Below are 15,978 nucleotides of genomic sequence, written 5' to 3' on the forward strand. Positions count from 1 at the left end.
GTACTGTCCATGGGAGTAAGTAGGAGCAGAAGGTCATTGCCTTTCCAAGACTGTTCCTGGACTAGCAAAGTCAAGGCCACTTGCTATGCGGGGTATCTAGGCATTAATGAAGAACTGTAACAAATTCATGTCCAGTTGCTCAACAGTAGTCTCACTGCAGGGCATATTTTTATTTTCTCATTCAGATTTCACCTGTAAAATGGTAGCACTAAGCCAGCTCCTTAATCTCAGATTGTTAAATCCTTAGTTCAGCTGTCACATTCACGAAGAACACTGTCCGATAAAGAAGTCTACAACTTTCAATCACAACTGCAATACTAGAGCACCCCAAAATGTTTTTTCCTGTGACACTGTGCTCAACTGTTCCAGGTACATTAGCAAGATCAGGTCTGTGACATATCACTACCCCAAAAGCTTCCCACCTAAGACTAAGAATGGAATAAGCCATCCATCACGCACTATGACATGTTCCCAAAAACACACACACACTGAAAACCTTAAAGTGGTGTCAGAATGTTTATTGAAGAGTGCAATATAACTGGCTGAGCCGACCTGGGTACTGGGTAACTTTTAACATAAGCAAACAGAGATACTGTAAACTTGCTATGCATGGAAACTGTGTTTATACTTAAATTGGGCTTGGAAGACTGAAATAATTTAATAGCAAAATATAGCTTAAGTTCCCAGGAGCTCTGAATGACCTCAAGATCATTCTGAAAAAAAAAAAAAAAGAAATACAGGGACATATGCAATGATGCAAATATAGAGTTAAACCAATATTTTTAAATAATCAGATAATAAAATACATTTAGCTGTCTATTTGTCATGACAGATTTACAAATATGCTTTTTAAAACACAACACTTTTCAGTCCCACAAAAATTTTATTATTTTGTCATTTGTGTTATTAGAGCCAATGGTTAACGTTCTGCAATGTAAGTGCTACCTCATTTACTTCTTATTGAGCTTTGCAATTGCTGGATGTCTTCTTTTTAGAAGACTCTTGCTAAGACTCTTACCGCCACATTAGAAAATGATAAACTTTCTTACTGATGCAGTGGTAATAGATTAGAAGAGAAAAAAAGAAACAAATGGGAGGAATTTCAGATTATTCTCAGTGCAGTTAACATATCGACCAAATAATTTGATTTATACAGCAACTGAAATAGCTGTACACTGGAACTTCTGCATGTAAAGTGAGCACAAGTCAGAGAGAAAATAACCACGACAAATTGTGGGCTCTGTTGCTCAGGAATCTATAACAACATTATCAGGAATATTAAAATACCAAGGGGAATCTAACCTGATGTTACATAATGATGATGAAACTCCTATGAAGACCAGGAAGTTGTTAAATCTAATAGTGATTTGCTTGAAAAAATGAAGGGGGAGAAAGTAATTATTCCATAACTTTGTAGCTGAAAACTGCCAGATGAGCCTAATAAGGTGGTTTTTGCTCTTATGCCATGGGCTGCCTGCGTGGCCTTGACTAGAAGCTGGTCATGAGGCCAAGCCTGAGAAGCTTGTTTTACATGTTTACATGTTTTAAGGTACAAACGAGCATGTGTTCATAGCCACACTTTCCATGCCACTGATACAATTCCATTTTGACATACAAATGCCATACAGGCAAATGTAAGGGACTGTACTTTTAACATCAAGGTCATCACCCTGCAAAGCCTGACAAACAGCCAGGATGGGGATGCGATTTGGACAAAATTCCACTTAGGTCAGTCAGTTCTCCAGAGGACAGGGCCCAGTTTCTGTTTAATGCCGGAGTCCATCACCAATATCAGTACCCCGTGTGGAGATAACTGTCGCAAACGGTTTTAGAAAACACCATTACAAATAGGTATTTTAATATGTCAACGCGACAAGCCCCCTCTGCGCCGCAGCCTCTCCCCCGTTTTGGGAGTGAAACCGCTCCCTGCCCTGCCCGCCGCTCCCAGGCCAGCCGGCAGCGGCTGCGCACGCCTCTGCCCTTCCTCCTCTGCCCTTCCTCCTCTTCCTCTTCCTCCTCCTCCTCCTGGCGGCCGCTGCCCCCGGCGGGATGGAGGCCATCGAAGAGCTGGCGATCCAGCCCTGCGCCTCCTCCCTCTACCTACGGCCCTTCCGCCTCTGCTACCGGCAGGTGAGTGCCGCCGGCAGCTCGGGCTCGCCCAGCCTCTTCCCCTCACGGCCTGCCCGTCTCTCCTCCCCTTCCCTCCGCCCCACCGAGGCGGGAGAAGCCCGGCTGGGGCGGAGGGAGGCCGGAGGAGAAGGGCAGGCTGCCCGGGGGGCCCCTCTGGTGCCGTGTTCCCCCCTACCCCGCCCGCCGCCCCCGCCATTTTGGGTTCGGCTCGGAGCCGGGTGCGCCTCAGGCTCATGGCGCCCTCCCTGCCGCTTCTGCAGGACATCGAGCCCCGGCCCTCCCCTGGCTTCCTGCCTGCCTGAAGCCCCCCTCTTCGGGGTTGACCTGCAGCAGGGCACCCCCTAATTTAGGTTTTGCTTCCCTACCGAGGGTTGTGAGCATAACCTGTTGGTTGGCAGCCCTCGGTGTGCAGGGTTATTGACATGACTCCAAGTTGCACAACTGCGCTGTACGGCCAGCCTCGCCGCAGGCACGTGGAGGCGGTGGAAGCGGGGAAGGAAATCCTCTTCCTTACAATGTTTATATCAACATGAATCACCTTCCAGAGGATCCCAGAGAATGGGAGCCTTCAACAATGGAAGGAATGCTAGGCGTAATGTGGAAGTCCTTTCTCGTGGTCTAAAATACTGAATTTTTCTTGGTGAACGTTTTCTGCAAGTGAGGTCATGCACAGAACTGGTTGTTTCTCTACTTCACCATGTGGCGTTGGTGGCTCCAGCGTGAGCTTTGTCACAGAAAGGGGGATGGATGGAAGTGGAAATACAGAAGAGCTTGGACAATAAACACTGTGGACCACATCTCAGACTCATTCACTTCTATTCATTCTTTTCTTTGCTCCTGAACACATCAGTTGGAAAGGTAGAAGAGGGAATGCACACAGCGGAGGTGTTTAAACCCAACAGTGAGATGAGATGCAGAAAAGATTAAGCAAGGGCTAAAATAGTTTACATCAAAACAGATTCACTGATATTTTTACCTTGTTTTATATTTTTGTGTGAATTCCCTAAAGAAATGTCTCTTCTCATTGGTTGGTGTAATGAAAACAGTGATTTGCAAACAGCTGTAAATTTTACACTGAGTAAACTATTTGTTTTTAGGTATTAGAAGGAAACTTGACGATTTTTTCATATACTCAATTTGTGCTGGCTTAGCTTGTAAGTGACAAGTCTTACTTGTTAATATTATTTTCATTTTTGAGTCGCGCTATATTTATTTGGAAAATGGGATTCCATTAAAATTTACAAAACGGTATTATAAAATTAAATTTAGTTGAATACAAGTGCCTTAAACATGATGAGTATGTTAAGAAATAAGGATGTGCTTGTTCGCATGCTGTGATTTGACAAGAGATGGCATTGCCACCAAAAGAAGTAGACTTGCCCTTTCTGCAAGTCTTGCTGCTTGCTCTGACTTCCTCTCTTTTCCTTGTGCAAGTGTTTGTGCAGCAGCGTGGGGAGCTGGTCCAGATCAAACCTAATCTGACCAAAAAAACAAGTTAACTTTTTCCTAAACAAGTGCTTATGCTGGCAGAGGGGAGGTGGTAATATGGTGGTTAGGGATGAGTGTTTGGGGGCTGGTTGAGGGCAGAGATTGTTTTTCTTGGCCTCAAAACTCTCCTAAAAAGAAGGTGAAAGTACTGTTTATATGGCACTTGTGCAGAAACTGCCTTGGGCCAAGCCTCCTGAGAGCATAAGCTGAATGAGTGCACAACTGTCTGCACCTGACCCAGGAGACAGGCCCTAAGTTTATTAAAAACACATTTTGCATTTAAAAACTGACTTACTAACCAAAGGAAATGCTAAATATTTTTAGTTATTTGACTAATTGTTTCAAAGGTGTTTGGGCCTGCTGAAAACCCCAGTAAATACCTAAACCGTCTAAAATGTAAGGGAGTTAGGTGCCTGATCTGCTTAAGAATTTTGAAAATTCCACCGCTTATCTAAAGCTGAAAATTATTTCAAAAAGTATAGCCCTTGATCTTACCGGTTTTATGATGATTGAATCTTTTCCTTGTCCAACTTTTTTTTAATCACCAGCTGGAAAAAGAAAATAAAAAAAAAAAAAAGAAAAAAAGAAAAACTTTCCTTTTTCTCAGTTCTTAATTGGTGCTGTATCTTAGAGTAAATTAGTTACCCCTCTCCACAAATTCCCTGCACCTGCTTGCTGAACTTAACCCAAATTAATAAAAAAAAAAAAAAGTCTTTGTGAATAACAGAATAATCTAAGTGAAGAAAGTTTAAATAACAGCATTTGTTACATTGTGAAAACTGAAACCAGTTGGATTCTTAATGCAATACCTGGCATAGTGCTGTAATTGGAGGTGGTCTTTTGGGTACTCTTTATGAAGCGATAATACGTCCCCTGTAATTTATTGTAGTCTGAAGAAGATTCACTGGTGCTTAATTTTTTTAATATAATTTTGATGAAGGATAGTTTAGGCCTTACAGGTCATCATTTTGTAATCTATTCTCAAACAGATACACTTCTATAATAGGTATTGATATTTCAACGAAATCCTCTGTCTAGGGACGTATAAAGATAGAATTGGCATTTTTTTACTTTATTAGTTTTTTTTACAACTACTTTTCTGTACAAAGAGGAAGTTGAAAGAATTTTTACAAACAATATGTGACTTTAAGATTATTTCTAAACTTTCATGGATACTTAAGTTATAGTATGGATTCTTAGGTATTTCATCTGAAAATTACACTACTTGTTCAAAGGTAATTTGGATCTCATCACTATACCCAAAACAGTTAAGTCTTTAAAAGTTAAATGTAAAATTTAGGTATAGGTGACTTATATCACAGTTAATTCTGCAAGTCTGGTTTTATCCATTAAACCTGTATTCTACTGAGTTGTAGACCACCATTGCTCTAGCTGGTTTGCAGACCACCAGAAATTCTCAAGATATCAGAAAGTGATTCATGAAAGGGGTTAAATCTAAACCGGTGAGGAAATAATGATTGTAAGCATTTCCAGGTTGAAGAAGTTCGTGTCACGCCTGATCTAGAGTGGAGCCAGAGGCACTTCATCTGTTCATCAGAGGCACTTGAGGCATACAGAACTGTAGGCCAAAAGATCTCATTAGTGTTCTGGCCAGCTGAATATTCTGCTTGGGTATCTGGATGTTCAGACAAGGAGCTGTGGACACATGCAGGAAGGGAGTTAGGTGTACTTAGAATCAGGCCTGGTGGTTACTTTCATGTTACTTTCATGTCAACTTCTTAGACTTGTGCGCTAGTCCTAAGTCTGCCTGTGCTCTGAAAGCTTGAGTCATCTTTTGGATTGAATGTGTTGTATTTGGTTACATATAGAAATACTCTTCCAAAAGATCAGCACAAGAATGCAGGATTTTGGATACTTGGATGGAGAGGGGTTTGTCATAATTCTTAGCAGTTCCCAAAATTACTGCAATTTGTGCCCATGGTGGATCTACTCTCCCAACTGAAGGTCATGAGATGTTTTTGTTTTCATATGAGGTCTTTTTTCTTCCTCTGCCTGCCCACTGTGTTTTAAATGAAAGTAATGGGCTCTGCATGTTTCTCAAAGAGAATAAAAGTAAGTGTACACCTTTTTTGAAAAAACTCTAGGTTTTGAATCATGCACAGATAAAGGCATCATGCAGCATGGTGCTAGGCATCCAAGGTGTGGGGAGGAGCCTGGCTCCAGACACATAGCTGTACGAGCCACTTTTTTAAAGGATTTGTTCCATCTTTATACAGTGCAAAAGTGGAAACAAGTGCAGCAAAGGAGTCACAGAAATCAGCAAACTGAGGCAGATTTGGCTAGGACCAATGCAGAGGGGTAAGGTAAAGTTTAAAAGGACGTGCTTTAGAATAGGCACCTACCAGCTCCTCAGAACAGACCTCGCTTTCTACTTGGGATTTTCAGCTGTAAACCCTCTTCTCAATTAGAGACCCTCAGACAAGTAAGCCATGTTATTTTAAGGGGGTTGTGGTGGTGCTTAGAGAAGGATAAGGTACCTCATGCAGCCTAATGAACATGCTGTATGTTTTGTCGGTAGGAACCCTGTTTACATATTTTTGTTCTGCTTGGTGCTGAAAGAAAAGAATTCATTTATCTCACATATAGGATAGCATCTGGCTGTTATTAATGCATACTTGCCCCCAAAGTGCAAATTGATTTGTTGCCTAAAATGGCCCTTTTTAAAACATATATCACCTCCCAGAGAATTGGCTTCTCTACCAGGAACTCCATGGTAAATCTCTTTTCACTTTTTCCTATTGAAGTTTTTCTGCTTTTCATAAATAATTTATTCAAGAGACCAGAGGGATGGCTAATGAGAGATTAACTCTATGCCCAAGGGCTAGGGCATTTCCCTGGGATGTGGTGGAGTCAGGCTGCAAGATCTTGCTTCAATTAATATCGCTTCCCACATCACAGGAGAGTGCTCTCACTGCTGGGAAACACATTTGTGTGTAAATCTTCAGCTCTCTTTTGTGTAGGTTAGCCAGACACTGGCCTATATACCAGATAGACACACGCATGCACACAAAAGGTTAAGAATCCTGCCGAGACTCAGGGATGAAATAGACTCTGAGTAGTAACAGTTGAGCAGTTGTCAGGATTTTGGGCAGGTTTGAGTACCCAAATGGGAATCTGGATTCACTGTAGTCTTCTTAATAAACACCTGAGCAGAGACGTTAGTAGTTCAGAGCTCTAGTAAATCTTCCTGTAGTAATAGAAGATGCTACTGCATGCATTTGTTTGTCTCCGTGCTAATGGTTATTACCCTCTGAGGCTTAGCAGAAGCAAAAGTACTTTTGCTCCAGTTCTCATTCTGCTGTTCCAGTTCAAACCCACCTTCATCAGCCCTTTAAGCAAAATTACTGAGCTTTGTGCAGGACTAAGTGACTTTGCATGTTCCTGTTGGTGACCTCTGTGCTGGGGACAGCATCCTTCCAGGGGAGGCAGAGCATCAGCTGGGGGGAAGCATCTTGCTAGGGGAATAACACCTTGAGCACTTAGAGAAACTTTTGCCCAGAGTTCAATTATCAAAGCCTTTGTGGATCTAGCCCAGACTCCTATAGCCTTGTTTTTGAAGGTTGTTCTGGCACGGGAGCTCTTGCCACTGTTTCCTTGCATTGTATAAACATAAAGCATTCATTCTGCCCAAGAGCTTTTAGAAAGCTTGCTACTAGGCTAATAGCAACTGTCACTAGTTCTCCCAGCATCCACGTGAGTGAGGCTCTATTCCAAATCTGTGGAATGGTGAATGGGCATCTCTTTCACTGGTATGGGATAAACCTGAAAAACTCTGACCATCGATTGAAGAGTATGACCAGTAATGGTGAACTGGAGCTCTTTGCTCTTGGGAGCTTCACGTCCCTTCTGCAGTTCAGTCCTGCTCAGTGCCTGTGTATCACATTTCTTCTGTTGATTTAACATTTAGAATAATTTATTTTGAAGTTAGACATGTGAAAAATGCTTCCTTTGATTTCATTTTAATGCGAGATATTTTCATTCTGTGTTAACAAAATTAAATTATAATCTCAAAGTTTTACAGTCATTCTAAAGTAATTTTCAAGATTATGGTAGATTTTAACACACAATGAACTTTATGATGTACCTCAGGAGTAGCGTGCGATTCATCAGTGAATAAGGAATGTCTTATTTCTAATCTTAGATTTGATACATCTTTCATTTGTGACTATAAGCAACCACTCTGCTGCTGTGCCTTAACAATTCAACTGACTTGGAGATGTCATGAAGATTAAGACCCTGATTCTGTGATAAGCTGTATACATGCAGAGGAGAAGCAAAGCCTGTATCATTTATGTCATGAAAACTTTGAAGATGAAAAGAGCAAAGCTGTGCAGTGTTACAGGAATAATAACAACCTGATTTTACATTCAAAAAAATTTTACATGGTAATAGCAACATGAACGTGCCCAGCTGCCTGAAATATTCTCTGGAACTTCTGTCTGCTTTTTTATAAACATTAAACATTCTTTCCTATTTTGACAGTTAAAAATGATGCTGTTGATGGGGGAAACAGATTTTTAAGTTACCTGTTCAAACAAGTAAGTCTGTACTTGAATCTTCAAAAGGCTCTAGCAGTAGGAAATAAGCAACTCAGTAATACATTTATTTTGCAGTTCATTTTTTCAAAGCAGTAGTGCAATAAAAGGTGATGCTGTTTTTGTTGCGAAATTTGTCTCATTTTCTTCAGGTTGTCAAGTCTAATATATCAGTATATAATATTAATCTTAAACATAGTGCTGCTAGCTCAGGAAGTTCCTGAGCTGCAAATTGCAGAAGGCTGAGAGTGTTTTAACAATATATTCTTCCTCAGGCATCTTGGCTTCTGTCAGAGGTAGGATCCTGGATGAGACAGATTTTTGATCTGACTGATATGGCTGCTGCTGTTTTGACCGGGAAATTATGGCTAAAGTGCAGAATTATCCTCTTGTAGGGGTGGAAGAAAAGAATCATGGAGTTTCTGCAATAACAGCATTAGGAAGTTAAGTACTGAGGGAACATAATTTGCTTTGAGAGGAGCAGTTTTCTTTGCAACTAGGGCACAGGTTTAAGAAAAGAAATTAAATTAAGGAATTCAGGCGTATCTGCTTCTGGCTCTTCTGGTACCTGGAGTTCAACTCTGGAAATTTGTACAAGATATTTTTGAATGAGGTGTTTATGAATTACCACAGCGGGAAATGGGAAGCATTAGTAAATAAAAACAAGAGTTGAAAGAAAACAAGTACTCTTTTTTGTTTCAGTGAATATTGTGCTATGTTAGTCTTAACATCTTTATCCAGCATGCTTTGAGAAGTCAATATAGGGTTGTTTGAAGTAAATACATGAAAAGTAGTTGGCAAAACTTAACATTTTTAGGTGAGCTAATGAACTTATGGCAGCAAATGTCACTGGGAAGAATGAGGTTGTGTTGCGCATCTTTTGTATCATCCTCGTACAGGGCTGAAATGTGTCTGCACTTTGAGAAATGAACATTTAAACCAGAGTGGCACAGTTTAGTTGGAAGGGACCTACAAATATCATGGAGTCCAACTGCCATGAGATTAAAATCTCATTTAATGTCATCAGTGGGTATGCTATGTGGTTTACTGTGGAATAGCTATGAAGTCGTTACCAAGTTTTAGAAGGAAGTCCATCAGGTGTAGTTACCTTAAAGCAGTGCTTGTTGAGTTCCCATGCAGTGCTTGGTGAGGGCCATTGGGCTGCCTGCGCATGGTCCATGCATCAGCTAGGAGAAGCAGATCAATCACCAACAGGTTTTCATGTGCTACCAAAGGTGTGCAGCTTCACTGGAAGATGTTTCCAGGTCTGGAGATGAAGAGGTTGAAAACCACTGGCTTTGACAGTACCACTCCAGTAGCCTCATCTGCAAGGGCTTGTCTACACAGGACCTTCCCGATTAACTCCACGTCTCATTCTACAACAAAGAGTCTGGTACTGTTTACATTAAACCACTTTCAAAGTACCATTGCACTTTGAATTCATACCCTACCTTAATCCACGTTAACTTTCCCGTGCATGCCCTAAGGGAGCAGTAAACTCAACTGAATGACTGTGTCCACACAGGGGTTTAATGGGGTTTAACTAGCAGAATTCAAGTTCATCAAGGTGCTTGTTTCAGATGCGTTTTCTTGATGTCCTGGTAGAGACAAGCCCTAAGAATGAAAGCGGTTTAGTTCTAAGTGAAAGAACCGCGTTAAAAAATCCATCACTGAGATTTTATTATTATTATTTTTTTTTTACATGTAGAATATGGCTACTGTGGTGTATAAAGTAGGCTTTTTTGACTTGTTTGGTACCGTTTCTTTTGTAGTAATTGCAGTTAGATCTGAGAAATAAAATAGTGTTCATGTACTTCAACAACTAAATGCTGTATTTGTTTTTCAGTTTGGATCAAAATACATATGTTTGCTTAAATAGCAGATATTTCTTTTTCCCAGTACAAAAATCTGTCATCTGAATCATTATTTCAGCTATGACATTATGTGTATTTGGTATGTTTTAAAGCAGATGAACACTGTAACATTTTAAATGTTTACTGCAAATCTGAATATTATGGAAATGAGACATTCTCTGTAAGTGGGAATATTTGCTAAAATGTCTTGGTTTGATGGCCTGTATGGGATGCAAGTATACTTTATTATATTCTTAAAATACAATTGCATTTTAAATAATGATTTTACCTCAACTGCTGCCGTATTTAAAAAATATTTTTATCTTCAGCTATAACTCGTAAATGGTCAGCTCCTGTGCTTTGAAAACTCTCTATGACAAGCTGATGTTGCATAAATAAGTGTGTTTTACACTGCGGGCATATAAAATTAACCGCCTTGCATTTGGATTAATTACTCTTCAAAACTTTAAAACAAAACTTTATCATCTCCAAGCTTGGCTTCTTGGTATTGTCCTCCAGACATTGATCAAAGTCTTGTTAGTATAGTAATACTGAAGTTTACAAAAGTTTAAACAAAGTAAAGCTCAGTTTTTCTTCGTGGTCAGCTCATGTCACACTAAAGCCGCGATCGCTGCTCAAAACAGCATTAATTATTGGTTTCACGTCGTGGTTGCTGTGTCAAAATCCTTTAAATACCTCATGGAGCTGAGAGGGAATCTTAAGGCCTGTGACAGAGCAGCTGGCCTGGACATGGGCTGATGCCCCAGTTGACAGGTTGTTGGATTAGAAAGAATATCAAAGGCAGCAAGTAAGATTAGGGATAAGTGAACATCTGACAGCAGTTTGCAGCAGGGGAGAACAGATGATAAACAATGGGAGCGGGCGGCGTGGGGGGGGGAGAGGTGAGAAGGCCATGGGAAAAGTGTGGCGGCAATCACTAAAGCTCCAGGTTGCTGGGCCTCATGAATAGAACAGGAAATGGGATTTGCTAGGACAGATGTGCTGAGTGGTGATGAATACATTATAGGGAAATGAGGCTAAACTCCTGAAGGTGAGGGATGTGCTGTCCCTGAAAATAGAAAATATGGGAAAAGAAAAGTTTGTCCTCCCGGAGACATAAGCATGAATACTTTAATACAGAAAGGAGAAATGCTAATGGTAATTTTAATTAAATGGTTATTCTGTAGTAGAATTCGTGACGAACTCTAGGTCATGTACGTTTAGCATAACAACATTACAGTGATACTACATATATAGCATAGAAAGTATTAATTTTAAACCAAAAATTGCACAAATAACCAAACAGTTTCAATGTCAGAACAGCCTGAACGGGAGCCCTGGGTGAGGAATGCTTGGACACATTCTCTGTATCTGGCATGTATTATATAGCTCTCACGTAACATATGTCTGATCCTGCCACAGTTAAAAGAGAGTTGTGCTGGGTGATCTTGTGAGGTCCTTTCAGCCTTACGTTCTTCTAATTCTTTACAATGATTGTGTGCTTCTGGGAAATTACACATAACTGTTGGTGTTCCCGAGAATGTTGCTTCTGTGCTTCGTGAACTTCTTTGTTTTCAGGTCTTGCTGGATCCTTTTACTATATTTATGATACAATTATCTCGGAAAGCTACACTTCTTGTGGGTTTACTGATGGGATTCTCTGTCAGTTCACAAAATTTCTCCAGTGTTTTTTGTTCTGTTTTTGATCTTCATTTCTAAGCAAACCTCATTGAAAAAAAGCAGATCTCACATTAGCACTCTTAGTGTGTTACTTTAGCAGGAGGAGATGCAAAGAGCATGATTGGCGATGTCCATCTGACAAAGCATTGGTAAGATCTGTTCTCAGAGATAAAGGACATTATTCCATTATACATTCTCATTTGTAAAAGGAAATCAGAGCTTGCTAAAATGAAGTTAGAAACACAAACTGTGAGAGTCACCAACTGTAAAACATAAAGCTCGATGTAAGGACAAGAGGTGACTGAGAGCTGTAATGGAAATGCCCACCATCTGTCTTCCCTGACCTCAAATCTCTCCCAAGTGCTGCCTCTGTCCTGGAGAAGAGGGTACATATATCTGGCCTCCTTCAGACCCAGTTTCTGCCTAGCCCTGTGTACTGTAACTGTACCTCTAGTTTTTAAGATGGGCAACTGTAACTGGAATGTGGGCTGATTAGGGCTGTCCTGTGCCCTAATACCAGGCACTGTGCTCTGACCGCAGCGGTATCATCCAGGTACAGCAGCTGCACTACCAGAAGAGTGCTGCAGTTCTTGGGCCCAGAAGTTTCCCAAAGTCAGTAATCAGCAAAAAATGTATTTCAAGTGGCCACAATAAGGAAATGAAATGTTGTTTGCACAACAAAACATAGATCAAAAAGAGTATGCCCTACTGATTCTGACTGGCTTAAGTACTATCCTAATAGTTCTGTTTTCTGTAAAACTAATTTCTGCATTTGCGTGATGCTATAACCAAAGAACTGAACCATCTGTTAGAGGCGGTTCCCATTTTTAAAGAAAGGTTAAAGATTATCTGCAGTTGGCTTGCATAGTTCTTTGGTTTAAATCATAAGTTTTAAACTGTTCTAGCATTGCTGTCATTATGAAGGTTTCCAAAATAAAGTATTAAAGCGCAGAACTGTATATAAATCACCAATCAACTCAGTTAATCGCTAATTAATTCAATTAATTGAATGTGAGTTGTATATGGCTTTTAAGCAACAGGTACATTTCTCTGTATCCAGTGCTCCCTTCAGAATAGGTGACCAGTTAGGAGATGTTTTGGAGTTCTTCAATTTTTCTGTTTATTATTACTTTTTTTTTTTTTTTTAATGGGAAGATGGGGAGGGGATGGCCACTGCTATAGGAATCCCATCTCGGTGGAGTCTTTCTCAATTGAGAGGTAAAAGTGAAATTAAGAAAATAGCAAAACCTGGAGCTAGTTGCATCTGTCACTTTGAACTAATATTTGGGGGGTGGGGAGAAAGGAGAGGATGAAAAGCCCTGAAGATCTTTGTGAGGAGGGTCTGTGAGAAAGTCTTAGGAGAAAAATCTAAAGATTGTTACTAAGCCTTGGCTTCTATTAGCCCCCTGCTGCTGTTCTTCATCAAGTTATTTTAATGGCTTTCAAAGCAAGTGAGTGGAAAATGGTTTCTCTGGAACTTTAAGGAGACTGAACTGAAAACTGTCATTGCTTTATAAGTAAAACACATCAAAGATTGATGGAAGAATTGCTTGTTAAACACATTGTAGTTTTTAATTAAAAAAATGGGAGATATCATAAAAGAGACATCAAATCATCATAACTACCTAAAGGTGAAAGTTTAATGGCTTGTCATCTGCTCAGGATCCTATGTTAAGTATCTCTTTCATAGCTTTTGTGACCCTCTGTGTGTGTGCATGTGTACAAGATTGGTTTATTTTATTTTTTTTTGAAGAGTTTTTTTTTCCTTGTATGCAGGAAAAGCACACTGTAAAAATGAAAGTGGAGGTTACTATGCTTTCTAATTTTATTTTGCCTGCGTATATGGATGTCTTCTGATATTTGTAATAGTGTTTCAAATCCTTATGTCTGTCTTAAATAGTTTTTTTTTCTTCGTGCTGTAATATATTTTCTATAAAATACATTTTTTTTTTTGTGTTCAGTTGATGACAAATACATTTGTGCATCACATAGGAATTGCAAGAGCATCTCTTCTGGAGTCCAGTCCTCTCACTTTCTTCTCCTTTCCACACCTTCTTTTCCTTAGTACTCCCAGACAATAAATGATGTGGATTTTAGAGTTGTGTAGATTTTCTTCCATAAGACGGGTAAAAAAAATGAGTGTGCATAGAAAACAACGTAAAACACAGCATTACCACTAAGACTTTGAGCTCTATACTTTCAAGCCAAAACCTTGTTCTGATATGTCATGCTGCTTATGATCAAGGTGCATATTTAGTAAGCAAAACAAACAATTGTTTTCAAAGACTAAAGGAGCTCCTCAGCAAGCTGATAAAGCACACAGTGCATTATTTACTAGTCCATCTTAAAATTTCAGAAATGTTCAATGTTGTTGTTTCGGTTTCATGAGTTCTTTCTGGAGTTAAACAGCTACATCTACGCATAATTGGGACCCTAGATCTGATTTATAATGAAGAAAATTGTTTTTCCCAAGAGCTTACTACATGATTATTGCAATTACTTGATTTTCTGAATGATAGCATAGAAATGGTACGTATCATCAAAAAAATTAACTTTGTGTGAGTTTGTAAGATTTTCATGATGTACAAGATCATTTTAAATTAGGAATAGGAATATTGATTATGCAATTAACTGCATAGAATTCGATCACTTCATGTTACTATTTTAATGATTCTTCTCAATTAATTTTGTCATTTTAGCTGGTATTTTAGTTAGCCATAATAGTTACTGTTATTTGTGTACTTGGAGTGGTTATAACATTCTGTTTTGCTGCATAAAAAGGTTCTAGACTGTAAGAGGCTCCAGGCTATGAAAGACCAGGTATAGAAATCCTTGATATGTGTTTTTACAAACTTTTGAAATTCTGACCTTGTTGAATACAACGTTGGTTTTGGTCCTTATATTGGGGAGGCCAGGTCTTTACTTGCATTGTTTCTGCTTGATCCTAATTTAGGCAAAGTCCAAAGCAATTTGACTAATGTTGTTTTTATGTAGAAAGTAAGGTAATTGCAGCTGGAACAATTTGGTGCTTTATGACCAGAAATTACACATTTTGACAAACTGAGTTGGAAGTCAGGATGTGGAAAATACAGGGGGATAAATTTGTATGTCGAGTATAACATTGTAAGTGATTGTAAATTTTATTTAGCATGTGAACCTATATAGTTCTTGTATATGTTCTTTTCTTGAGTTGTTGAAGTATGGCTGCAGGCTTCATTCAGTCTTGCTTTGGCTTTGGGACATGTCTTTGTTTCTGTTTGGTCAATTATGCTTGGTGACCTTGAAGCAGCAGCATTGGAAGAGAAGCTGGCTGGCAAGTTTTGCAGCAGGTTTATCTTAGAATTTCACGTGTATGTCTGTGCTTAGCACCGCCTTCAGCACTGCAGTGTTTCTGGCACTTTAAAACCTTGAGCACAGGTGCAGTTTCTGTAGGTATTTTTTAGCAGAAAAGCATTTCGGCAGTGCTTTAAGGAACTGAGTGATGCCTCCGAATTGAATTTTTCAGCTTTTAAATGGCTGTGACTTAAGAAAAGGAAGTGGATACCAGCATGTTTTGCCTGCAAGGCTTGTGTTGGTCTTTGAAATGACATTTCATAGTGCTGCAATGTGTATGGCCTAAAGTTCGATCGGTAACTCATCCCACTTGTACCGCTCAGTCAAGTTAAAGAAGAATGTGGGAGCACTGGCCTCCTGTGCCGTGAAAGCAGTCAGTGGTCATCAGTGAAGAGCTGACTGCTGTAGTACTGTACAGGACAGTTCCTCCAAATTTGACACCTGCTTGTTTCTGTAAGCCACCTTTTCTGCCTCGCTGAGGGTGGGTGGTTGACCTGTCAGTGTGGAGAACCCTGTTTCTTTTAATCTCCTTATTTTCTGCTTGATCTGTCAAGAATCACTGGAACACATGAGCTTCCCTAGAGCCTTATGGTGCCCTCCACAGAGAAAGATTAATTTGTAAAAGTAATAATATAGATGTCCAGATTTAAGCGTAAAAGTTATGCTCAGGGGGGAGTAGAGATTTAACCATATGCAGCATCGGAAAACACAGCAATCAGTGAAATTTTTTCCCTAAACAGAAAAACGTGGAATTCTTGCTTTTGAAGCATTTCTCAAAATATAAATACATAAATAAAAATAAAAAAACAAAAACACAACGAGTGAATGCCATTTGGTGGTATATCTTCCCTCCCCTCTGCCTGTACATTTGTTACAGCCCTTGTGATAGAGGAGTGGGATGACAAACCATGCCTCACAGTTGTGCCTTGGGGAGAGGC

At 39.8% G+C, this 15,978-nt stretch overlaps 1 protein-coding gene across 2 annotated transcripts in view; it reads left to right on the plus strand.

The window, feature by feature from the left end:
• The first annotated feature begins 1,898 nt into the window (after positions 1–1,898).
• The window catches only part of NUDT14 (nudix hydrolase 14), a 60,182-nt gene continuing 46,102 nt past the window's right edge, over positions 1,899–15,978 (plus strand). The window contains exon 1 of one of the 2 annotated variants that reach the window (XM_040558810.1): positions 1,899–2,130. In XM_040558810.1, coding sequence (XP_040414744.1) covers positions 2,050–2,130 — 81 coding nt within the window. In that variant the 5' untranslated portion in view covers positions 1,899–2,049. Of the gene's footprint in view, positions 2,131–13,085; positions 13,159–15,978 lie in introns of those variants that run through there. The other variant, XM_040558811.1, reaches the window with a different exon arrangement.

The sequence above is a fragment of the Cygnus olor genome, chromosome 5 (assembly GCF_009769625.2).
Source record: "Cygnus olor isolate bCygOlo1 chromosome 5, bCygOlo1.pri.v2, whole genome shotgun sequence".
NCBI classification, from domain to species: domain Eukaryota; kingdom Metazoa; phylum Chordata; class Aves; order Anseriformes; family Anatidae; genus Cygnus; species Cygnus olor.